Source organism: Anser cygnoides, chromosome 5, assembly GCF_040182565.1.
Source record: "Anser cygnoides isolate HZ-2024a breed goose chromosome 5, Taihu_goose_T2T_genome, whole genome shotgun sequence".
Lineage (NCBI taxonomy): Eukaryota > Metazoa > Chordata > Aves > Anseriformes > Anatidae > Anser > Anser cygnoides.
In genome coordinates, this window is record NC_089877.1 from 65206373 (window position 1) to 65233065 (window position 26693).

Sequence of the window (26693 nt, forward strand, 5' to 3'; positions counted from 1 at the left end):
CAAAAAAAAAACCAAAAAACATAAAAATAAACTGTTAGCACTGCCTACAATCATATATTGTAGTTTTTATCCTTCCTTTCCTTTTCCATTAAAGTTATTACCTGTAAAAGTGTAACTCTGAAATGAGCAACCAAAGTTAATTTTCTTTTTCTGTCACTGGGTGTCATCTGCTCATGAATAGATGGAGAGTCTGTAGTTTAAAGACTGTTTTGACCTTAAAGGCAGGGGAAAGTTTTATTTAAAAGCTTTTTATAAGGCTAAAGTATCTTATGAGTAAATAAAGCAGGGGAGAAAGAAAGAGAGGACTGAATACCAATATGACAGAAGTCATTAAAGCAGAGCTGCCGCGGAGAGGTGAACAGAATTATTGTTCCCTGAATAGGGTGCATCGAATGGAAATAGCAAAACAAATGAAAAGAGATGACATTATTATGAATTGTAGACAAGTTTTGAATGTTCAAACATGAAAGAGGTTCCAAAAGCAATAGGAGAAAATGATAGCAAAATCATTCATTAAAAGCTATTTAACAGACACACAACTTTCAGAAAGTTCCTGTCCCCGAACACCCTGGTGCTGGCTGTGCTCTGCCTCTTCCCCGGGATCAGCAGAGGATGCTGAGGCAGTCCTTGGATCAGAGAGTGCTTGACCACCCCTATGTTGTATTTATTTGTAGGATAATCTGCGTCTGGTTTGAAGGTGGTGAACATTTTACCGGCTTTTAAAAGAATATTATGTTGGCTCTGGGAGTAAAGGTAATAGGGCTGAAGAGATTTTGGGTATGGAAATCAGCATTATCACCACTGAAGCGGGAAGAAAACTTGGAGAGCCTAATTCTCTGGGAGGAGAAGGGACTGGACTGTAGTAAATATTGGGGAATTTGAGTAGTCATTTCTCTGGGATCTGTAAAATATCAAGACTCAGAAGATATTTGGAAAGAATAAGCAATAGTAAGGCAGGGTGGTTAGAGGGAAATCGAGGGAGAGTCCGTGAACGGCAGGTTCGGCTTGGTTAGCTGAATAGCTCTCCCTTGTAAGAAAGTTGAGATCTGGCACATCTTATTTCTGTAAAATAGCTCTTATCTTTAAGCCAACAATTCCCTGCAAAGCTACTGCCGTGGGAAACTATTAGCAAAGCTGGATAAGGTGGAGGAATTGTAAAGCGAGGGCAGATGAAGGCACTATTGGGTCGTGTTGAAATGGCAAATGTCAGGCTGGAGAGAGAGGCTAGTGGAATTTCTCACGGATCGATCTTCCTTTGTATTCTTTATTCTGTACCTGGGCACAAAGAACAGTCACGCGCTGATGAAATTTTCTGATGACACAAAATCGGATGGTATTACCAATGGAAAGAAGGCTTGCGGTACTGAAGATTTAGAATTTCTGGTCTGTTATTTGCTGTTATCTGTAGCTGTACTGCAGCCCACGTACCAGCTAAGGATCTGGCCTAAGAATTACCCACACCCACGTGATACCTGACATGCAGTTTACCGCGTGAGCTGACCACATAAAACCACAAGAAGGGTCAGGCTGGGATCGACGGGGTTTGGGATTGGCAGTTTCCATATCACTATCTTCTTCATCAGCCGGGTGTTAACGGAGTGTCAGTTGGGGTGGTTGTCCTCAGGGCTGTTTGTCTGCCACTTCGTCACCCCGTACCAAGCTCTGTGTCCTGTCTCTGATGCTGTTCACCCCTTGTGCCTCTCTGCTCACTTTGGTCCAGAACTGTGGAATTGCTCTCCCAGTCGTTCCACATACAGCTTAGATTATGTTACGAGATAAGTGGTAATTATTGTGGTGAGCTACAAATACGGTAGCTGGATGTCGTGAGCTCTGAGCAGTGCTGTCTCCAAAGCTTACTTGAATCTCAAGCATTCTGTGTTCATCGGGATGTCTCCTCTAAGCGAGAGGTGATGAGCAGCAGTGCACGTGCAAGCGCGGTTTCTAAATTACAGGAGCTGAGGGAATCTGTTTACAGCGTCCATTATGTAGGGAATTAAATATCGGGAGTCTGAAGGTTAGTGGTATCTCTGATGGAGATACCGATCAGTGAAGGACCTAAGGACAAGATGCTCTTGAAGCGATAACTGTAAGAGCTCTTTCTGAAGGGAGCGCCGCGTGAACTCTGTGCAGATCCTTCTCTTGCAGCGCTCATTGGGCATTTTACGTTTTCTGCCTGTGAGACACACCTTTTAACACGGATGCAAAGATCGCATGTATTTTGCTGGCACAGGAAGCTTTCAGGATTCCTTCTTTTTCATAGGCTAAAAAGTGGGCCATGTTTTTAAAGAGGCAAAATGTCATGTCGCTGCTTGCACCCACTTGCAGACGTGAGACGTGAGCGTGCTTCCCATGCACGTTGCCTGTTCGAATTAGCTGTGTGTGGTGGCTGTGGCTGGGATGGGGCTCACCTCTCCTTTGCTTACTTTTTTTTCTCTTTCTTTTCCCTTTAATTAAATTATCCTTGTCTCAACCCATGAGCCTTTTTCTTTCTCACCGTAGTTCTCCCCCCTCTCCCTTTGAGGAGGGTGGAGTGAGAGAAGTGCTTGTGCTGGAGGTCAGCTGCCCAGCAGGGTGAAACCTCCACACCGTGCCAGCATCGTCCTCTGCAGGTTGCCCTTCTTTTTTGCAATGATTAAGTTGTCAAAAGATAAATGAGATGGTGAAGTTAGGTTTTTGCATACACTGTATGGTATCTATATTTTATTTATTTTGTATTTTGCTAGAATCAAAAGTCTGTCAGAGTTTGTGACCACAAATCTGTATTATTTAAAATGCAGTTTAATTGAAGTCATGGGAAGATGGCCCGTTCTGTGCTTACTGGAACATCAAACCTACCACCTGAGTGGATAGCAGAGCTAACCATACGATTATATAGATCTGCTGAAGCCTGAAGGCAGCTGCTGGGGGAACCGTGCTGCTTCAGGGATCCCTCTGCTCTCACTGCAAAGTTGGATCCACCACTGAACACAGAATTGCTGCCCTGAACCCAATGCCAGGGCAGTTGTTGCCTTGTGCACTTTGCCTCCACTGAGTCAAGGTTTTTATTTCTTTTCCTCCCTCTTCCCCTGGCAGAAAGCCCCACGTCCCAGAGCTGGTGGTTCCCCTGTGAGGCTGAGCCTCGTGTGCACGCGCCTGGGACCTCCGAAGTGATGGCAGGGGTGAAGCAGCACAGTGTCTGCTGGACTGTTTGGGTTTCTCTTTAGGCACTCCGTAGAAAACATGAATAAGCAGAACACAGTGCCTTGGGTGCACACGTTGCTGTTACCTATTGCTATTAAGTTTTGCATTGTCATTTCTGGGTTCCCCTCTTGTGAATGCGGTGCTGCAGCCTTCCCACAGTTAACGCTGCTCCTCTCGCTAATACAAAGCTCCTGCCCTCCCCTCCTGTCTCCCGCAGACCCCCCCGCCGTGGAGCCGACCTTCCTGGAGATTCGGCAGGGCCAGGGCCGGAGCATCACCATGAGCTGCCGGGTGCTGAGGGCGTACCCGACGCGGGTGCTGACCTACGAGTGGCGGCTGGGCAGCAAGCTGCTGCGCACGGGCCAGTTCGACGTGCAGGACTCCACCGAGTACACCGTCAGCAGCCTCTCCCGCGACAGCTACGGCATCTACAACTGCAACATCATCAACGAGGCGGGTGCCGGCCGCTGCAGCTTCCTCGTCACAGGTAGGCTCGGCGGCATCGTGGTGCTGCAGTGCTGGCACGAGTGGAGGCCGTGGACTGAGTGCTCTGCGGCTTCGTGTGTTGTTGGGTGCTGCTGCTTCTGCTTCAACTCGTGCATTGCCTGAGATAAGTCTTTCAAAGCAGGTTCATAGCTGGAGGGCATCTGGTTTGGATTCCGGGGAGGTTGGTAACAAAATAGGAGATTTAGCTTATTTCGCTGGTTCAAGGATAACGTTTTTTACATGTGAAATGTAAATATCCTTCCTCCACGGGCATCTGTCAATATGCTTTTGAAATAGTCTTGAGAGAGTCATCAGGTAGCAAATTTCATCTGTTTGAAGTTTGCAATAAGGCATGAATTTCCCCTTCTCTGTTGGTACGCTCAGTGAGCAGGCAGACCCCAGTCCCGAGGAACTTCATGCAACCCAGGTACAGAAGGGTGTTGAAATGTGCTCCTTGCCTCAAAAAGCTAAAGCCCCGTGACCCTAATACACAAGATCACAGACTCGGGGCAGGTGTGCGGCCCCTGCCACGATCTACCCGTGCGCTGGATTTGGACATATTTTATGTCTTTTATCATCAATATCCCCTATTGGACCTGAAAGTTTAACTTGTTTTTTAGAAACACAGGTCTTAATTCTTCCTCTGTTGGATGTTAGTTTCCATGGCTTGAAGCCGCAGCTGCCTGGTCCTGCAAGCACCCCCTGCCTGCAGCAGGCACTGGGCCCAAGCTGAGGTCCTGCTGTAGCTGGAGCCACGTCAGCTCGAGGCTCCCCATCCCTCTAGGCTCGTTGACCAGACTTTGTTTAGCATCACGGGAGGGAGAAAAGCTCTTACATGAGGCATCTCCTCCCAAGGTCTGAGGTGGGACAGGAACCCCTTGTTCATTTCCAGGCACCTGCTCAGCGTGGGCACTTTCCAGAGGCCGGCATGGGCAGCCCCAGCCTCCCTAGGGTTGCAAGAGCAGTAGTCCCATTGCAGCGTAAAATCCCTCCCATCAGCTTCTTGGAAGGAATAGTAGGAAAAGAAGCCAACAAACAAGGACTTCAGAATATGTAAAAGAGAGCTATCCTAGAAGAAAAGATGGCCCATCTCAGTAAGGATTTTATTCTTCTTTACTGACCTGGCTCCAGCTACAACCAGACCTGAGCACAGCTCCCTGAGCCCTGCCATTGTTTAGGGTGATGGGTGTTATTACCAGTTTCACTGCTAAAAGGGCAGCAGAAAGGTCATGGATTTAAGTGATGTGCCACAGGGTTCTTCAGCTCCCTGCCCCTGAGGAGTCTCTCAAACACCTCTGAGGGACCCTGCTCTGCTCAAGCCCTGGATGTCAGGGGAGAACCACTATACACATCTGTCCTGGGAGCAAAGAAAACATTCTTGATTCAGCTCCCCAGCATTTTTCAGTTAAACTCGGTTTTATTGGGGAAAAAAAAAAATTGTCCTGATTTAACGTGAATGCTTTTTTTCTCTTTTGGATGTAGTCGGTTGGCATCTTATTTGCAGGGATTACACCAGGGCCAGCAGCGTGCGGCACAACTGTGGTGGGAACAGAGCAAGTACCCGGTGACTGATGGCTCTACTTCTTTCTAAATGTAATCAAGCCTTTGGCTAAATTATCATTCAGAGCCTGCTTGGAGGTATTTTCACAGCCACCGGCTTCTCCAACTCTTTGGAGTTTAATCCAGAAGGTGGCTCTGAAGGAAACCAGAGAAAAAATCTTTTTCCTCCAACGAGTGAATGCAGTTCAATTTGCTGTTCATCACTCTTTGGACCCGATACTGTAGAAACCTATTCTAAGGCAATTATTTTGCCAAGACTGGGGCAATTTGAGTGGCTTTCTGTGATTTATTACCATGCCAAAGCAAGGCACATAACTGAAAATTAGTACTAAAATGGCTTTATGATACACTCTGTCTCTCATCCCTCCTGTGCTTTGCTCATTTTTAGTCCATACCATTATGCGAATTTATGCTGCGTCGTTGCGTTAAAGATGCTGAAAGTAACCCTTTGGGTTATGACTTCCGTGCTTTCCTCAGTCCTTTAAGGTTAAATCCCACACGCTCATATTTAGTAAATATATTCTCTGACACACGGAGTTGAAACTGCTCCCAGGGAACGGCAGCAAATGTGTTCTGCTCCCAAGTCTTATCAGGATAGATGAAACTAAAGCACTGGGGAACGGAGAAAGTGTAGAAGAAAAATGACGAAATGGTAAAAAGGAGGTTTACATTCACCAGGAATGTGATTACAGGAAAAAAATAGGTCACTTCTTTGACACACACACAGAGAAAAAAGCCAAATAAATAACCCGTGGCAGGAATCTGGCAGCAGTGGCGCACTTTGGGTGTAACCATGGGAGTCGTCGTAGCCCATTTTCCGCTGTTTTTATTTCCAGGTTTTCGTGTAGTAGCAGAGTGCTGCAATGCTTACGTTGCAAGGGCTGCGGAGAGGCATTGGTATGCTAAGAGAAGGCTTTTCAGCACAGAACTGAAAGCGCCTGCATGAAAAGATTTATGCCGGCCCTAGAATTTGCAAAACCTGTTTTTATTGCACTTGGATTCGGAGCCAAATTTGAGAAGATGCAAGCTAAATAAATCACATGTGGAAAAGGGAGTTGATTTATACCGGATGGGCCAACCTGAGGCAGATTTAACCTGCTACTGTCTTAAAAATAAATGAGAACATACAAGCAAAATTGTGGGAAAGCAAGGATGAGTTCACCCTGCTCGCAGCTCCACAATCTATGTGTTCTGTTCAGTGGTCGATGGGGCACATAATGCCCAAAGAGCGACAGAAAGAACATTTCAGTCAGTGTGTGATTAAAACCCTGCCAAGACTGGAAGCAAATTGAAAAGAAAAAAACCCTCGGATGCAGAAAATGTCATGAATGGCGCTGACTATTCGTAGGGCTTCGTGCGTGTGGAGGAAGGACCCGGGAGCAGGAGGGTGCTGGTGACGGAGGCAGTGTCACCTGCTGGATGCCGCACGGTGGGCACAGGACTTCTGTCCCCTGGGGAAGAGGAGTGTGGGAAGAGGCACGTTTTGGGGTTTAAAGCTGTCTTCATCTGCCCCGTGCACTTCCCGCTGATGTAGTGATGGGCTCCACCGCTCGGGGGCAGCCCTGGAGCCTGCCTGGGCCAGATCCTGCCCCTGGGCACCCCGGGGACACTTGTGGACGGGAACTTGGGCCTCCTCGAGCCAGGGGGGGGCTGAAGTCTTTATTTTCCAGACTCCTAAGCTCTCAAACACGCAGTGGTGTTGCTGGCGGAAGAGCTGATTCTGCAGCAGGGGTCGTTTAGCAATACTCTGCGCACCCGGGGAGCTGTTTAGGATTAAGATTATCCGTAATTGAGGTTACCTGACGAGTGTCAGCATCGCACTTTATCTTCAGCGGCTGATAACTTTGGCAAGCTTTAACCACTTGCACTGAAATCTGTCACGCTGCTGCCTGCCTCGGGCTGCATTGTTTACAAAAATTGCTGTCCAAAGAGTTGCTTTGAAGTACGGGAAGCAACATTTTGTTTCATCCAGGTTAAATTCTTGCAGCTGTTTAACTGCAGCTCAGCGTGTTTGAAAGGGCCAGAAACACACCCTTGTACGATCCTTCGCTCAGGTTGCATTGTGAAATATGCCTGTAGGTCTGGACTGACAGTGCTATATACGATATCCGTGATGCTGTCTAAATTAGGATTTATAGTGCTGGGTAGCACTAAAGAAAGCTGCTAATGTCATTGCATTGACATTGTTACTTTTAGGAACTGATTTCTGACCCCACAGTAGAGCTCCATCAGACTCATTTTCAAAGACAGTTTTGGATGCTTGTTTTGTGTTGTTCTGTTTTGGTTGCCCTTTGTTTTCCCCATTAAATGTTGCATTAATTAATGAGCCAATATTTAATTATTTACTTATCCAGTCCTACTTCTCACTCTCAGTGCTTCTGGCCGACACTGATGTCGGGCCAGTCACGTAGGGTAGAACTGTCGGCTGCCAGCATGCCCACAGCTCTCCCTTCCTAGGGAGCATCCCTAGCGTGCTGACATTTCCTTGGAAACCACCATCAGGGGCTCACGGGCCAGAAGCTCTTGCCGTTGTGTTATTGAGGCATGCAGCTTTTACCCACAACAGGGTCCAGCGTGGTGCCTTTGCCGTTTTGCAACCCTTTGGGGCCGCCCCTGTGCTCGGGTCGCCGCCGGGAGCTTTGCTGGTGTGAGCAGTGGTGAACGCTGCCGGTGCTGAGCTAAAGCACGCCGCGAGCAAAGCTGGGGCCGGCACCCTGCCCATATCCCCCAGCAGGGACACTGCGAGCTGGGGGTGTCCGCTCACGGATCCCCCATCTCCTGCCTCCCTTTCCCCCAGGCCACAGGGAACCTGAACGTGAACGGGCACTGACCCATCCCGTCTGCATGCCTGCGGCATCCGTTCCGGTAGGAGCTGCGTGGTTCCCAGGAGCCCCGTAGGGACATCCTCACTGGATGTGTGTGAGAGTTGGGAAGTTTCTGCCCTTGTGAGAGCTGGGAAGTTTCTGCCCTTGTGTTTCCTCTTTGCCGTCGGCACCACACGCGGTGCCGCTGGTCTGTGCGGCATCGTGCCGAAGTGGTATCAGCACTGCCGTCAGCCTTTCCTGAAAGGCAGGATACGCGAGGACATCGTTCTAAATCAAATTGCAGGCACTTGGAATTGCAGGGTGTTGGGCTCTTCTCCGTGGCCCCATTAGCTGAATTAAACAGTGTTCTGCCGTGTAAAGTTTTATAGCTTCGCTAATCCTTTCTTGTTAAGGAAGGCCTTTGCTCTGAACTAAGGGACAGAAGTCTGTGTCGTTTGTAGCTTCCCATTTTATTTTTTTTTCTTAGAAATTCTTAGGGAATCATGAAGGAGCAAGGGATAGTTCCAGAGCTTATGTTTTAGGACACTGTCCTGTTTTACCTGCAGCACCAGCTCCTCACATGCCGTTTAAGGAGCAGTCCAGGGCACTCTATTACTCTAACCTAGGGACAAAACCAGGTCCCTGGCAGAAATACCTGCAAGTAAGCTTTTGACCCATTTGAGGTGTGTGCCATCTGTTTTATCCTAATTTCTGAATGAAAATATGGCCCAGAACTGAAGCAAACGCCCATGGCCTGAGTGCTTCTCCCTGCCAACGTCCTCCGTAAGTGCACGGGGACGCTGGCTGCGCGGCTGGCGCTGTGTGGTACATCAACGTCAGGTGCTGATGAATAATGAAAACCAGAAAAATATTTTTCCTTTTCTCTCTTCCCATTCTACCACTGCTAAGTGTTTCTATATGAGTAATACTAAAGGCCATTTGGGACAAAAATGTGTGCTCCCCATTGGTAGTGTCCCTTTAGTTTCAAAACTCAAGGCAGGATGATCGGTGACAGTCACAGGCATGTTACCCGTGCTCTTTGAGGAAGCTGGCATGGGAGAGGCAAGTGCTGGAAATACACTTGTTCTTTTCTTAGAATAACAAATATTCTCCTTGGTAGATACACTTCTGCTTCTCTTTTATACATCTCCCCCAGTGGGAATTAAGGAATTATATTTACTTTGTTCTTTTAAATATTTATCTTTTTTTTTTTTTCTTTAATATGTGACATTTTTCCTCCAAACCACTTAGTGTTTTTATTTTTGGCAGGGTAAAACCCCGGCTTGACTGAAGCCTAAAGAAAACTGATCCACTTCGGTGGATTCAGAATTTCTCATCTAGAGTCAGCACCAGGGGGCTTGGGGGTTTTCATTTTTAAATCCAAATCTCCCCTGTTTATGCCCTCTACATATCTGATACCGTGGTGTTTCCCCAATGTCTTCTTGTGCCTGTCCCCTGCGTCCCCGCTGCTCGAGCGAGTCCCCGCACGCACAGGTACGCGGGAGCCCTGCAGCAATGTGCTAGCGCCCGTTAGCAAGCTGCCATAAATTTTTAATCTCAAGATCTTCCCTTCAGTGTTGTCATTCCTCTTTGTTTATTTCAGCTTTTCTGTTTGTTTCCAAGTTTGGCTTCTGTCATTGTCTCACCCCGCTGAGCGGGGGCTCTCCTCGTGGCGGCAGCGCGGTGCTGGCAGAGCAGGTGCCCGCCGGCCGTCTGCCACGTTACCAGCGGGTTCAGTTCAGCCATTTCTCTCCCCTAGAGCATCTCTTCGGCCCTTTATAGCCTTCTCGTCCAGATTAAGCCAGGGACACAGAATGGGGAGGACAGGAGGGGGCTGCAGAAGCTCACCCTCATCCCCCGGCTCTCACCACTCGCCCACGCCGCTCCCCACTGCGGTCTCACCGCCTGGCCCAGCCTGGCTTCAGAGCACAAATAACAGTCATGAGGTCAAAATGTCCAGACAAATATACCAACAGCACACTCAGACATCTCTTAAAATATCCCACTGTCAGGTCCTTGGATGGTCCTGTCCTCCCTGTACTACACTGCAGTTCTGTGCTCCATCTGCTCCCTACCTCAAAATCCTCTGGTTTGTCGTCTTAGATGGCTAGTCACATTAATTATTTGGCTAATTCATTATAACTTTGTAGATATTAATTTAAATAAGACAATTTCATATCATTAAAGTCCAAACCGTCTTGGAGCTTGCACATGTTGCCTGGGGACTTTTCGGTAAATAAAGTGGTCCTTGGCCTCTCATCCCCTGGCACATTCACGTCTGATTTCGCGTGGCTTGGGAACATGCGGCACTAACCTACTTATTGCTTTTAGATACTTCATCTGCCTCGAGATTAGCCATGACATTTTCCTGAACCGTTGAGATACTTCTGGTAGTTTGGCCCTGGGTCGCTCAGCGGCGCGTTCCCGTCTGTCAGGAGGCACTCAGATACTTTGCTTTAATGGGCAATTTTCTGATGGTTATCCTTTTGAAATCTGCTGGAGTGCAAGGCTGAGGCTAAGGTCCGATTCCCTTTGCTCTTTATCATCTTCTCTTGGGTAGTGTTATTGAGAGCCTCGGATTGAATTTTCATCTCCTTACTGCTGATTTACAGCCTGAACAAAGATGCTATCACACTGATGTCTGTTTTTGAAAATTGCTTTTAAACCATGCAAAAGTAGAGAACAGTGCTTCCCCCCCTGCCTTTTTTTTTTTTTTTTCCTTTTTCTTTTCTTAATATTTCAGCATCAGCAAGACCAGCCGTCTTACTTTCCCGTTGTCTTCAGCAGGGTGCACAAGCGCTCGACAGCACCGGGAGGTGAAGCAGCTGCTGGTGCCCCAGCAGGGACTCCCTGGGGGACAGCCGTGTAGCACCGGTTGGAGTTTTGCTGTGCTCTGCACGGGGTGAGCACACTGCTGTAGCGACTGCATCGCTGCCCAAGCCTTGTGCCTGGAGGAGAATCCCACTGACATGATCGTTTTTGATTATCACCCTAGTTTGGGATGTATCTGTTCCCCGGAAAGTAAATGTCCTTTTAACAACACCGTAGTGACGGAGGGATGATTTCTTCTGTGGGCTTTGCAGAAGAGGAGAGCCCTGGGCATGGTCAAACCACGCCACTTCGGTGTGTGCCGACCTGGCAAGGTGGCAGCAGATCTCGGCTGTCTGCAGTGCAGCCGGGCTGGGTTACAGCAGCGGTGACAAAGGCTCAGCCTCTCCCTACATACTTAAACCAAGCATTTGTACCACTCTGTTCGGCTTGGTTATTACTTGAACTGGCCCAGTTCTTCCCTCTTGCCTTGCAGGGGCATTTGTGTCTTGGAGGAAAACTACGAGCCAATGCTGCTCTGCTTTTATGCATGATTGAGGAGGAAGCTTTACTGAAAACTCACCTGTATTTAGTGGTGCCACTTTCTCCAGAAAACCAAATTAAAAAATCAAACCTGATTTAGAAAATTTAAAAAAAAAAAAAAGACTAAAAAAAATCTGTGCTATTTTCCTGGGAAAATACTGTGTTAGCACAGCTAGAGAATTTCTGTCTGTTCTTTGAGGACTCCATGTAAATGAGCGTGTTGTCAAGAGCACGACTCATGGCTGATCTGCTAAAAAGGAATCAGTAATGTTGGGCAATCCCTAAATGCCGAATAAAGAGGAAGGATGTCAGGCAGAGCATGGCCCCTTCTCCTCGGCAGGGACCGAGGGCTTTGCCCAGGCTGCCCGGCGCCTGGCCGAGGGTCAGGCTGCACAGCCCTGCTGCTTGGGTCTAAAGGCTGTTGGTTATCCAGAAGGTGCTCTTTTCACAGGTGAAGCTACAGGAGCATTTTCACCATGAATATTTATTTCCCAGAGCCTGCACATCTTTCAGAAGGAAAAAAAAATCAGTTTTTACAGTCAAAAAGAGCTACCTTTGATATTTGCTGTCCTGAAAAACTTAAGATGCTAGTGAAAGAGAAACTTTTTTTTATTTTTTTAATATAATCCAACCAAGTCACTGTTTGGCACACAGCAGAAATGGCTTTTTAACAGAATTAAGAAGAAATGGGGGCCTTCAAAGATAAGTGAAGAGAGGTTAAACCCAGTAAAATGGAATATGTTTTCTGAAACATTATGTAGTTCAAAGAAAACCTAATCAAACTTCAAAACAGCTTCTTTAGCGCAGGAAAACATCAAGGCTTTTTTCCTCAACTGCAGAATTCGTGTCTGCACTAATCTAAATAATGTGTATGTGTCCAGCAATGAGGTCCCATTAAACCCTTCAACAAAGGGTATTTTTTCCCTCAATCAGTTTTGTGCCCCATGAGAACACACGAGTGGCAGGGCCCTCTGGACACAGGAATGCACTTGCTGGAGTGGCTGGGGTTGGTATTTGGAAATTCAGCATGAAATATGCTGAAGGACTGTGGACAAAACATAGCTAAATTAAATACAGAGCTCGATCCAGGGCAGTCACCAGGTTGGTGGCTTCCTTGTAGGAGGGACGTGGCCATGGGCCCCCCTGCTGCGGGAAGCAAACCAGCCGTATGAGGGGCACACTGATTGCACTGAAACACACGGGTACAGAGGAGAAAATTACATCGCCTTCAGCCTGCCTTCTCCCCAAAGCCAACATGGAATTAATTGGTACAGGATTCTTTCTTTTTTAAGAGCAAAAGCTGAGGAAAAATATTTTTGTTTGATTTCAGTCAAAATTTGCTTTCCGTTTTCCATTAAAATCATAATCAATATCATAATCAAACTTATAACAACATTATTCACTTAATCCTTACAATGAATTATGTGCATCTCTTTTCCTTATTGCATCTTTTATCCTGCTCTGACTCCACTGCTGGCTTCTGTGGGGTGGTATCGTGGGGGGCGGAGACAGGAGGCGCCCCGAGAGCCCTCCAGCCCCGCAGAAAGCCCCGGGCTCCGCCGTGCCCCGACTGTGCAGGGCACACTTTGTCCCAGCAGCAGGGCAGGGTGCCAGATCTCGCTCTCCCCGAAGCCCTGCACAACGCTGATGGCATTTGCTGCTTCCCCCAACGTGACAGTTTTCCTGTTTCCTTTCAGTTTGGATGTTGTGGTGCCAAAAAAGAAACAAAACTGTTTAAAATACCTAAGCTGAACTTTTTTTTTTTTTTTTTAAGTATCAGAAAAAAAGGGTGGTAAAGATACTGCACTTGTGCTGAAGATTTCCCCCCCAATGTAACAATATTGCCATATAAAACCATTCCAAGCCTCTGACAGATTATGATTAATCAATGTAGGAGATTATCTCCATAGAGCAGAACTTTTTTGGCACTAAGAAGGTATTGATAAAACATCTTCAAGCCTGAGTGTGTCCCAGTATAGACAAGCCGTAAGAGCACGCACCATTAATGAGGCTGTGTTCCGCCCAAGTAAGGGATTTTATGTCCCTTCTGAAACCTTCAGACGATTTTTTACAGTTAGAACTGGAGAATTACTTTAAAAGTTGCATTTATGTACGAATATGCAGCGGAGTTGGCTAAATGCATGGTACCGGTGTTCCAGACTGCCAAAGTGACTGGGGTCAGCAACTCAAGGACAAGTTACACGCTTGAAACAGGCAGGGCACAGCGTGACACCGAAACGTGGCAAGGGAGAGAGGTAATAGAAAAAAAAAAAGCGAGAGAGGGTTTAAGTTGGAGAGCCATGACCTAAAATCCTGTCTGAAGGCAGACTTCACCTCTGGATAATGCGCTTCGCTCTTCTTGAATAGAGCGCAGTCCTGAGCACTGCTGCAGCTCGGCTGTTTCAGAGGAGTAACAGACAGGTTAAATTAACTGAAATCCTCGGAGACTTTTCATCCACGCCGTATCGCTGGCTTCCTCATGGCAGCAGGATGCAGCATCACTCTAACAGTCACCTGTTTTATTAAATCAGGAGCTCTCATCTCGGGGAGATGCTCCTGCCCATCATCCGGAGCACAAAATCCGAGCATAAACCGCCTGGTTTTGGAGCCCTGTTCCTTGAGTGCAGGGCGTTCCTTCCCGAGGCCAGGCGTAGCCGATCGTTTGCTCACAGGCAAGGTCCAGGGCTTTAGCTGAAAAAAATCAGTACCTGAGGATCCGTGCTTCTGGGGGGCTGGCTGTTGGCCCTCTGGGCCTGGCGGGGGCACTTGGGCCTCGCTGTGCTGCAGGCGAGCCACGTGAACACGTGCCGAGGCCTCTTCATTGTTGATATAAAATAGTATAGACATCTAATGTCGTCTTGCAAATTCACCTCGGTTCCGTTTCGCCGTAAAACAAAAGTGAGAATAATTTTGTGTGGAAGGGCAATGCAAAACACAGTGAAAAAAATACTGGTATGGTTACACCTCTTTCTGCATTAATTACACGGTGTAGCATGTAATATTATAATTACATCCAGCCAGTTAAATTCTGGGTCTGTGCAAGTCCCACTGAATAGACTGAAAGTCTGTGGGGAGGCACTGTAACATCTTTCCTTTGCCACTTTTCCTTTTTGGGAGCCCCAGGTGCAGCAATGCCTTTGCATTTGGCTCATTCTCACTCAGGCTCATCTGGAATCACTTGCCTCTGTTTTAATCTCCAGGTCAACCCCTACTTGTAATTCGTTTTCTAGGTGACTGGTCCTACTATTTTCTAACAGTACAATGACATCCAGTTCTTGCCAAGACTTTCTTTACAGATCTTTGAAGATGATGCAGGTTTATAAATGGAGAAGATTTGTTGCAACTCCATATTTTGAAAACATGTTAGCAGCTCGTGGTCTCATTTCTGGAATCAGCTTTACTGATACCTGGTCTGAAAGTTGTGTTTCTTGAGTGGGCAGAACTTTATACAAGGTTGCTTTAACCTCATTGGGTTTGAAATCAATGATTTTGCATTTGCAAATGTTTTTTTTGTATTCTTGCTTTGTGAGCACACAGTTTCCTTTTGTGAGAGCTCCTGCACATACACAGAACTTATTTGGTGCTAATTGGCTACCAAGAAGGCTGTGCAATAATTCCAAACAATTTAACCAGTCCTGTTTCCTTCTGACTTCTGGGACCATATCGAAACCCAGAGTGGGACTGGAGTACCCAAGCTCCACTGCGTTGCATCGCACGCTCTGTGCTGCCAAGTCTTAGCCAGCAGTTCAGCCATGGTGTTAAAACTAATTCAATTAGGAGTGAAGGGGCATTAATGGAGTAATTACCGGGCTGCAATGCCCAAAGCAAGGGGAAGCCCTGTCTGCACACATGCCCTTGGGGAATCCAGAGGTGGCCGTATTTTTGTCCTTGGCCATGGCAAGCGCAGCTCTGCTGTCTCTGTTGCTCTGGGGTGCAGCAGCTTGCCAAGCAGCGAGTCTTACGCAGGGGCCACGCATGAGCCAGTGCAAAGGTGCCCAAACCACTGCCAGACAGGACTGTTTCTTCCAAATCCTCCTCTCTTAGAAGGAATTAGTGTCCAAAACAGTGTCTGGAGCTAACTTGATCCACCCACTTCCTCTCTGCTTTAAAAGCAGACGGGCTTTGTGGTGTCAGATAAATGCGCCGTGATAGTATCACTTGGGTGCTCTTACAGAGATAGCAGTGATAGCGAGCTGGAACAGAGGTATGTTTGTTAACTGATGCCAGATTACACATGCAAGCCATTACATTATTTGCATTTTCATGCTTTTTTTTTTTTTTTTGTGTGTCACTGTGTGCAGACGTGTTCATAACTGCTGTTCTACTGAGTTTTTTTCCTGCATGCAAATAGCTTATAATTTGCCAGGTCCGCTTACATCAAAGCTGCGGATGCCTGGATACAGCAGGGATGTGCAGGGCAGCAGCGACTGAGGGCAGAGGAACAAATTCAGCAGCGCTAGAAGCAGGCAGAGGCCGTCTCCATCTTGCAGACAAGTGCCTGAGCACAGCTGGGGAGCTGAGCACCCTCGGACCCATTTCTTCTGGGCTTTTGTACTGGTGGCTTTGTTACGATGGGCACAGGTGGGTGTGCTGCCTGCTGAGCTCCCTGTGTGCACCAGAGGTGTCACAGGTGCTCTGCGGGTTGTGTGGGTGCTTTGCAGTTCTTGGCATTGGAAATAAGCACAGATACATACCATGGGCAGGATCCTTCGAGCTTGGGCAGAAAAGCTCTCAGTTTTGGTGAGCAGACATGAGTTTGAGGTAGGGCCTGGATGGGCTGAGCTCCGTTAGCAGCCGTGAGCTGTTAGATTTCAGGATGGAGAGAGCTGCCTTTTGGTATGGCAGAGTGAGTGGGTTGACTTACCGTTAGAATTAATTTATTTCCTCGTGAAGACATCCATACAAACTACCTCTAAATCCTCACTGTCTGTAGCACTGCTTCTCTAAGGAAGATTTGATTACAAGCTGACTATAAGTTATTAGCTTTCCAGTAAGTCTAAATGAATGTTACAGGCTATAAACTGACTGTATAAGTTATAATCTCTCATGTAAAGCTTAATGATGGTTGCAGTAACATTTTTATCTTTCTCAAGGACAGGAGAAAATTTCTTACTGTGTCACTGATTGCAATAGCCTCCTATCCCAGTTCCACGTCTCAAGTCAAACTGGCGGTGTGGTATTTTATTTCTGTTCCCCACCCAGTCTGTGTTTTCCAGCGTAGTCTGTTTTCCAGCATAGGAACAGTCATGGATGGCTGGGAACTTCAGGAAACAGTAGAAGACCATATGCCACTTTATATTCTTGCCTGTGTGGTCTTAAAATTCCTTCTGAAGTATCAGTGCCATTTAAAAAATTATTTGTCATTCATCTGCTGGGCACAGCAGGTATTTGATTTTAATTAAAGACCTTGGAGACCGTGGAGAATGTAACAGTGCTACTGAGCCCAGAGTGGCTCCGAAAAATGTGCAACAGGAAAGACAATTTCCAGAGCACACGGAGGATCGGTGGTGTTTTGTTTCCTGCTGAACTCGCTCCTGCTGGTGGGGAATGCGAATGAACAGGAGCTTTGCCAGCCCCCCGGCAGCAGGTTGTGGCACTGCCCCAGAGCAACCCGCCCCGGGCAGGCTGAACAGCAGGCACGCAGGTAAGAAAGACAGTTCTCACTGTGCTCACAGGGGTTTTTGCCCATCTCCTGGTGCAAAGCCCATTAAAGGCAGTGGGTGCTGAGCCGGTGACTGCCTTCTTGACAATTAATTTCCCGACCCAGCTGAAGCAGGGTTGTGAAGTTTGGGATGTTTATTTCTCACAGGTCGGCAGTGTGGCAAGTGGTGCCAAACGTGACCTTTTGCCAAAGGTGGTGAGGCGCTGTTGCTGGGTCTCCAGCGTGCTTTTGCTGTCAGCTAGGAAGAGGCAAAAAATGACATTAATTAATTACAATCTGAGGCCAAAGTCTCACCTTTAAGGAGCGGAGGGAGGGGCCATTGAGGTTCTCACAGTGGTGCGGATTTATTTATTTTTGATCCAAGACTTCCCTAGGGGAAGAAGAAGAGAAAGAAGTGAGTCACCCAAGAAGGGCAAGGAGGGTGAATGCAGCAGGGGGTTGCCCCATGGGACAGACTTCTGCCGGCACGTGCTGCTTGGTTTTAGGTGTGCTTCTGGGAGCTGCAGCTTGAAAGCTGCATTAGCTAGGCTGCCCAAAGAAGCAGGAAAACAGTGCAAGTCATTTTGCCGGGCAGCACCACCACTGCACCGAGTGTTTAGTCCCATGGGAAGAGAGGGGAGGTGCGGGAGAGCATCGTCCCCATGCTCATAGTGTTGGGAGCAGCGGGCACGTGGTCTTCTGTTCCTGCAGGAAGGAATTCCCCACAGCAGCAGCCTCACCCGCCTGCGTAGTGGGGATTATTTATTGCTAATGCTCTTCATTGGCTTTAGAACCACTCCACACTTAGATGCTCTTCAGGCCTCGCCTTCCTGCCCTCTCTGCCCCATTCCTGTCAGACCAGCAGGTTTCTGTGTTAATTTTCTCATACAAGGACAAATCCCTACTTCAGAGGTCAGCTGGAGCTGCAGGTACAGGTGGTAGCACCGAGACTCCCAGGCTCTGTATTTGCCTCCAAACAATACCTGTCCCTGGACGTGGCTCTTTAGGATGGCTAAGGGAAGGCCACATCTGTGCTTTTTGCCATCAATCCACAAGTTTTGGCCGTGCGATATCTCAGAGATGTTGTGCAGATGAAACTCCTAATGTAGTAGTACAAATGGAAAGATCTGAGGCTTTACAGAAGGTCCCAACTGAGAAATATTGTCCCCAAGTAACTGACGTGAGGATGATGGTGGCTGCAAGCAGGGAAGAGGGCGTCTGTAGCTGCATCACTGGAGAAAGAAATCAGCCAAGCTTTTGGTTTTTAGCTTTAGGTTTTGGTTTTAGTTTTTAGTTTCATTAGGGAGAGACTGCCGTGGAAGAGAGGGATGTGAAGTGGTGTGACTTCTGGTGTGAAGCAGGTAGCGTATGAAATGCAGAATACAGAAGAAGACTGCAGAGGGAGCCTGTACATGGTGTGACAGAACAGAGGACCGCAGAAAGCCACAGCGGGGGCCGATCTGCAAAGCAGAATGGGCGCTCAGGAAGGGGGAAGTTGATTTTGTTAAAGCTGTCTTGAAATTTGAGGAGAAAAAGTGGAGGCAGCTGGTCACAGGCTGGTTTACATGTGACCTTGAATAGGAGGGGTTCCCACAGGGACTGAGGCGATTGGAGAATGTGTTTTCACTTCTAAGAGCAGTTTTGGGAAAAAAATAATGTATGTATATATTTATATATCATAAAGAGACACTTTTCCAAATGTTGAAAGCCATTCCTTTGTGCTGTGCATCCTGAGCTGCTTGTGACTCAGGCACCTGTCGGGTTGGGACGGATGGGGACGGGCAGGAGGGGCAGTGGCAGTGGGAAATCCGAAATGGGGCTGTGGGGAGCGGGAGGGATGAGCCTGTGGTGGGGCACAAAGCAGCTGCAGGGGCTGCTGAGGGCGAGCAGGTCAGGAAGGTGAAGACGTATATTCTCTTTCATGTATGCAAATAATGAACAAAGTATCTCTTCTTTCTTATTGAAAATCCTTCATAAAATATATATCCTGCAATAAAACAGCACAGTAATGGGCAGCATTTTTCATAAACTTTGTTTCTCGTAGTGTTTTACACAGTTAAATATATTGTTTTGTTTAGGATTTATACTCTTCATGCATTTTAAAGATAGAAAGGTCTGGAGCTGAATTTGCCAGATGGGGAAGCATTTGTAAATCTCTGATTTTATTTTATTTTTCCCTAAACATTTATAGCTGCTGTTATAAAGTGCAAGACACCCTGATCATCGCTTATATTGAACTCCTTGTCATGTTAAGTTAAAGAGCATATGTGCTACCAATATGGAACAGAGATGGCAAAGATGCTGCATTCACAAACCGTCTAACGCCAAGCAAATTAGCAGAAATAGATATGAAGATAGGGGGAACATAAACAGACAACGCAAGGAAATGATTCCTTCAGTGCTGTCTGCGTGTCTACTAAAGCTGTCACTGCTACTGGTGCTGTGCCTGCACAGTTACTACTGTTTGTTTCTGCCTGACAAGCCAGCATAAACACTAACCCGGCACTCTGAGACTCCATCTGGGGTATGTAGTCAGCTGCTATAATTAGGGAGAGAATGTCGTTGTTCATTTTATTGCCATTGCTTGAAATCAGTGGGTTGTGTTTGCATTCATTACAATTTAGATTTGCAATGCATGTTCTTGATTTCTTATTTTGCTTTGGAAGGCATGTATTGGCAAGTGAAATAAAATAATTCGTTTGGGAGCTTATTTCATTTTTCTAAGGGATAAATGACCGAGTGAGGTGAAAACAGCCAGGGAAAGGTCTCCTGTGACCTGTCAAGGAATTTCTCTAGAAGGTACCAGCTCAGGACCCATGTAAGTGAGTGCATCAGTTCCCTTCTTAGGACAGCACTTTGGCTTTTGCTAAGATCTCAGTGATGCAGAGGGATGTAGCATGACTTCAGCAGTAAGCAGCGACAAAGAAGAGGCTTTTCTGTTCTTGTTTGTTTTCTATGAATCAGTTCCCTATTGTCTTCCATACTATTTTTGGCCTTATGCTAGCAGAGAGGTAGATAATATTTGAGATGTACTGCCTGGAGGAATTGAAATGCTTTGTGCAACAAGCTGCACAAGAAATGCTGGTGACTGCAAAAGGGCTCTGAGTGAGAGGGGCTGTTCCTGGGGAAGAGCCGTGCATTTGTTTGCCACGCTGGGACTGCTGACAGATGATGCTTGTTCCTCTTCCTGATCCAGCCTCGGATTCATTATGAAATAAGTAATTACTGAAACTAAGCATGTAACTTGATGACTCATATCCATCAGAAGTTAATGATGTTTTAACACTGTCTGTTACAGTAACTTCTTTAATATTGATTAGCTGCTGTCACCGAATCCATACATTAAAAAACATGCATGTCTTCTGCTGGTTTGGTCAGCGTGTATGTGTGCAGCTATTGCACATGGGTTGAAAAACTGAAGATTGTCTAGAAATATGGCTAAATGCATCAGTGCAGCTATGTTCTAGTGGTCTGCAACCTCTTCTGAATTAATGAGCTCCTGGGGAAATCCTGCTGTAACCCACACTGGGCTGGCAAGTAGGAGGAGGGGCCGAGGTCCCCTGGTTTGTTCAGCCCTGAGCAGAGCAGGCCGAGGGGAGGCCTCATGGCGGCCTGCAGCTCCCTCACGAGGGGAGCGGAGGGGCAGGCGCTGAGCTCTGCTCTCTGGGGACAGCGACAGGACCCGAGGGGACGGCATGGGGCTGGGACAGGGGAGGGTCAGGCTGGGGGTTAGGGAAAGGTTCTGCACCCAGAGGTGGTCGGGCACTGGCACAGGCCTCCAGGGCACTGGTCACCGCGCCGAGCCTGACAGAGGTCAAGGAGTGTTTGGACACTGCTCTCAGACACATGGTCTGATTTTTGGATGGTGCTGTGTGGAGCCAGGAGTGGGACTTGGTGATCCTTGTGACCCTGCGGGTCCCCTCCAAGTCGGGATATTCCATGGTTCTGTGACTCCAAACATTTCTGTGAGTCAAGCAGCAGTGCTTAGGGCTCTAAGTGATGATGGTGCTGGAGCTGCTGAGGTGTTTTTGCAGATTGCTTTGTGCCCTGTTCTCCAGCTCCGTCTCAGGGACGCTGCTGTTTGTCGTGGTGAGGATCCATGCTACACTGCCCCCAGTACTGATGTGGCCTCAATAGAAGGTGGCTCAGATAACTGCTCAGTGCAGAGAGATACAGTCTGCAGGCAGCAAGTTTGTTTTCCCTATGAATATTCTTGTTTAAGTTTTCCCTAGATGGTTACCCATTATACGAAGAACACCTCAACTGAGTCAGTGCTCACAGTCAATGCATCTTAGAAGTGAGCGTATTCTTGTCCCACCCAGATGTTTAGGAACAACTGCTCAGAAAGGGCCTTGAGATGTGTTCCTTTGTGCAACACTAATTAATCACAGTCACATCCTCAGATCAATACTTTTTGAGACCTGTTATCACATCTACCTGAAGTCCTGTTTCAGACTTTCATACAATTTAATGCGTAGCAAGTTGTGGCCAAAGATATTATCCAGTGGCAGGGGACAGAGCAGGATACTGTCTTAGAAAGCCTGCCACCATCCATAGCTGCTGCCTGGAGGTGGCTCTGCAGGTAGGATATTCCCCTGGGTGCTATCTGCCTGCGATGAAGGAGAGATGCAATAACGCCCAGTAAAAAGCCATTTGGCCCCTTGAAAGTAGACACAAGAAGGAAAAACTGCTGTTCACCAGAAATAATCACAGCCCTCCACAGTGTTTCTGCACTTCGGAGGTTTCAGTAGGACTGGGATGCGCTCTTGAAATCCAGATGAAGGCGATGGTGAACAGGGTGCTGGGGCTTTTTTCTTCACCCTGTGCTAACAGGAAGGAGGTAGCTAAAATCCTGACCCACCCCGTGCCGAGGAGGGCAGTTTGCTGTAGCTGGTAACTGTCAGCTTCGTAGGCAGATGCATTCGGGTTGATGGAACAGCAGCAGTGAATGCAGCAGGATGTGTAATTGTGCTGGGTGGCCTCTGCCAGCGTGCTGGGGAGGAATTCACACTTCTTGTAGCCATGTAGCCTTCAAACACAAACAGTCGGTCTGTTTGTGCATCGTTGTCTCACGCAGGTGCCAGCCCAGATGAGCAAAACCACACTCGGCATTACTGCTCCTTCCCCTGCTCCAGCCCTCTGCCATACACAGCCACAACCTGCTGTATTGTGCACATGCAACACACTCAGAAGGTAAAAAAAATAAAAGTTTTGTTAGTGGTGGGAAGGAAAACAAATATAATACTCTGCATTAAACTGTGCCGTGCCTCCTCTGCCTGGCAGAGCCCCAAGCATCACAGTTACTCGCACTCCAGCAGTGCGAGCACAGAGGGAGGGATTAATTAAAGCTAGTACATGTTAATGGAGCTCTAAACCTGACTGCAGATTGCCTTAACAGACACAAAAAAGTGCAATGGCATAAACCTTCCTCCTTCGGGACCCCCAGGAACAGCGGGGCAGTGAGAGGCTGCCCTGCCCAGGGACGAGGCCCTCCTGGCTCTGCTGTGCAGAGCTCTCCTTAGGACCAAGGACACTTCTCACTGTTTTTCCCCAATATAACTCAATTGATGAAGATCTGGGGGTCCCTTCCTGGGCTGCAGGAGGCCAGTGTGCATCAAAATTGCATTCAGATGGTCAGTTTGTCACAGGTACGGCCAGTGAGCTGGAGCCTGGTGAGGTTTGGTCTCAGAGGCAGGCTGAGCCCTGCCTGCCTGTCCTGAGAAGTTGTAATAAATCCAGCTGCAAAGGCTGAAGGGAGCGAGGGGAGGGTGACTTCTGCTGCCTGTGCTTCAAAAGGGCAAATGATATGAGCCAGGCAAATGTTTCCTATACTCAGAACAAAACAAGGGCGGTTGCTTTTGGAAGTTCAGGCTGGTGTGACTGGAAGAAGAAGGGCAGATGGATTTGGAGCTGGCAGCTCCAAGGGATGCCCAGATGGGGTATGAGCAGCAGCAACCCCACACTCTGTGTGCTTGAGACATCTCTGCTGTCAGGACATACATGATAACCTCTGGCAAACACAACCAGGGCTTGGAGCTGGCTGCTGAGCTAATCCATAATGCAGGTGGTTTCCTCTAGGTGACCTGCTGTCTCCACACACCCAAGTCATGCTGAGCCAGGGGCTGTTGCTAGCTCTGTCACACCCTTCATCATCTCTTTATTTCTGTGGTGAGGGAGAATCTTTGCTGGACGACATCTGCTCTGGAAATGGAACAGTTGGATGGTGGTGGGTCTTGGTGACGTGAGCTCTTCCATGGCCAGGTACACTGCCTGCGTGCCTCGTAGCTCCTGCACCATCAAAGGCAACATCTGATTTCTGCACACGCTAAAACTCTGCCCAGCTTTCTTGTACTTCTGAAGTGTGCAAGTTAAGGACTTAATGTTGTGTTGTTAAATTTTCAGCATCTCCATTCACACCAGAAATCTCTTCTGTTAGGAGGGATTTAGAATAATGCAACTCTTCATGAGCCCTCATTATTTCTCAAAAGGTGACTATGTTGTTCAAGTGCCTGTATTGTGACAAGCGTCTAATTATGGATCCTTTTTGTAGACCCCCAGAGATGCCATTATGTCCACCTGCAGTAGAAGGGGGAAGATTATCATTTGCATTCAGCGTGAGGTTTTTTTCTATTATTTCCACTGCACATAAATAAGGAAAACAAATCTTACCAACCAGTGATCCTCTTTTCATTTATCTTACATTTCATTTTTGAAAGCAGCAGTTTAGCTTTGCTTCTTTTCCTTGGAGTATTGTTGCTTGCTACTTCAGCACTAACATATCTGCTCTAATCTGCTCTAATTGAATGTGCAGCCTCATTGGGCAATCTGGCTAAACTAGCTTGGCTAAAAGGGCCTTTCATCCTCTGGAAAGAAAGGCATGGCTGGAGAGGATAACACAGCCAAAGGTAAAAGATTACTCAGTAACCACAAGATATTGACAATCCTTTTCCTTTCTCTTTTCTCTTTTCTCAATACCTTTCTGATGATTGAAGTTTTGAGACATCTAGGGCAAACGCTTCCCATCCATCTCTAATAATACCTTGTGTATTTTGGCATACACTCCTGATACCCGAATTTAAGGAGCTGAGTAGTGAATGCATACACCTTTCCTAGGTCTACATGAGCAGGCAACTCACATCTCCTGAGGCCATCCTGTGTCTTTCATTGCATTTCATAATTACTTCCACTGGCAAAATCCCCACAGAAAAAGAACAGAGGTATGAGCTTTGGGATGTGGAAAGACCTCATTCTGCTTCTGGTTTTGTCTAATGCCAAGTCTCTTGTAGACCTTCATGGGAGGACACAATCTGCAAATGTTTCTGTTTTCCATGCTTCATCTCCTTTTTGCATTACTCAGGTGATAAAATGCCACATTTAACACAGCAGAACCTGGTTTGTGTTTGCCATGTCCTGTTCCCAACAGTAGTGCTCTCAAATCATAGAAAGTTCAAAGAAGGCAGAGCCATGCAGGACAAGGATGGACCTGTGCCATGAACGAGTCAGTTTTGACTTGGGGCTTTGATCCAGTTGTATCTGTCAGGACAAAAACTGGTGATTAATCAAGCTTCCTACAAGTCCAGCTGTTAAAACTTGTTTTGAGTCAATCCAAACTTTTTTTACTTTAAGAAACTGAAGCAACGTTGTGGTGGTGGTGTGATGAGCTATAAAGAGATAAATGAAAAATGACTTAAAAAGCTAATGAGTGTCTCTCTGGAATGTGTGTGCTCTTTCACTTCTGAAACACGTTGTTCCTTTAGGCCAAATCCACTGAGAGTTCTGGGGTATGCTGTAACTGTGAATTTTAAGGAACCATTGTCCCCTCAAAGGTTTTTGGGGCAGCTCTAATTGCCCCTAACCCTACCAAGTCTTCTGGGAGCCTCTGTGGACTCCACTGACTTGCCTGTGCAGCGGTGCCTGGTGGTACAGGCTCAAGGATGGTGCCTGCAGCTCCAGCTGTGGCTCTAGCAAATCCTGTGTCTCTAACAGTTCCCGTGTTACATCTGCCACCCTGGTTAGACATCTCAGGTACCCCTGTGCACCTCAGATGCCACTACATGCCTATGGTTGGGCAACCAGGTTGGGCACTCAGTGTCAGTTTTGCTGTTATACACAAATCACTCTTTATGGGACACCCTAGAGGCCACAAAGGTACTTTACCTGTGAAGGTGTCACTGGTATTCATGGGTTTAAAAGAAACTCACATTTAATGAATTCAAATAGTGTTTTGTCATATGTTTGGGGAATCGTGCTTAAGTTTTTCACCTTTATAAAGAAAGAAGGCTATAAGAGTATTCAGTGAAATGCTTGTGGAACCAAGGATGCACTGTGAGATGTCATTTTCCCCTTTGTATCTGTTGTGCAGATTGGTACGTTCTGCTAAATAACAAACATAATGCTGTAAGTCTGCACATCTGCACTGTTACAAAAGATGGCTTATGTACATTTTCACTTGGGAGGTGGGAGAGGAGAAGATGCGATGAAGGCAGCAGTCGCTGGAAATATCCATCTTGTATTTCCCAGCTCACGGAAGTCATTCTGTATTATTTGTGCCAGGTACAGCAGCTGTCACTGAGTCTTTCCCTGCTCAGTGCAGTGCAGCCTGTTTTGATATCTCTATTTTAATCAGCTGGGCCATGAAAAATTAGTGCAGAGACATGTTACATCGCTCCAGCTTGGCTTTGTTAGAAGATCAGTGATTTTTTTCCCCTTTCCTGCTCACACCTGGGCCAAGAATGCCATTGAGGAATCAGTCAATGATAAAGGCAAACCATTGCCATGAATCTTTTAAAAAAGAATAGAGGCTGATAATTCCAAAATATGTTTCTGGAAGAAGATGTTTAACAGAATGACTCAAAATGCAGGGAGATGAGGGCGGTTACAGGCCGGGTATCAACACTTGGCTCCAAAACTGCCTGTCTGATCATTTTGGTTTCTTTCTTTTCCCTTTTTTGTTGCTGTCTCCTGCAGGCAAAGCCTATGCCCCCGAGTTCTACTACGACACTTACAACCCCCTGTGGCAGAACAGACCCCGTGTTTACTCCTACAGCCTCCAGTGGACCCAGATGAACCCCGACGCTGTGGACCGCATCCTTGCCTATCGCCTAGGGATCAGGCAGGTGAGGAGAGAAATTGGTTCATGCGGGAAGTGCCTTTTGATGTGCTGACCTCTGTGAGGGCTGCCTGGCCTTATTTTACTTTATTCATTTTTGTTTATTTTATTTTACTTTACGTTATTTATTCATTTTCCTCCCTCTTTTCACGTTCTGTGAATCGGAGTTGTCTCTCCTCCTTCTGGAAGATCTGCTGCCGTCTTGCAGGAGTAGTCCTCTGCCGTGTGCAGATCCTGGAAACTAATTTGCGCGTTTCCAGTGTGAAACTCAGAGATTAAAAAGCAGTTCCTCAGGTTTGCAGAGGCTGCAGCTCAAGATACACTGGAAAGATTGCATAAAAGAAGCTTGCAATGAAATCAAACTTTTTTATCTTTATGTATCTATATATCTTATATTAGATCTTCCATGTAAATTAATACATACAGGAATAGCTGTAGCTTTGCTACCAAAACGTGTAGTGATCCTTGAGAACCGACATCTTCCTTGACCACATTAAAGCTGATCACAGATGGGTCTTTGTAGATTTGCTATGAACTTATCAGTGGGATTTGGCTCCCTTAA

General features: G+C 47.0%; 1 protein-coding gene across 5 annotated transcripts in view; it reads left to right on the forward strand.

Moving 5' to 3' along the window:
* The window catches only part of MDGA2 (MAM domain containing glycosylphosphatidylinositol anchor 2), a 336382-nt gene that overhangs the window by 260375 nt on the left and 49314 nt on the right, over positions 1 to 26693 (forward strand). For all 5 annotated transcript variants that reach the window (XM_066998721.1, XM_048065998.2, XM_048065999.2 and 2 more), the window contains 2 exons: positions 3398 to 3667; positions 25990 to 26138. In XM_066998721.1, coding sequence (XP_066854822.1) covers positions 3398 to 3667; positions 25990 to 26138 — 419 coding nt within the window. The remainder of the gene's footprint in view (positions 1 to 3397; positions 3668 to 25989; positions 26139 to 26693) is intronic.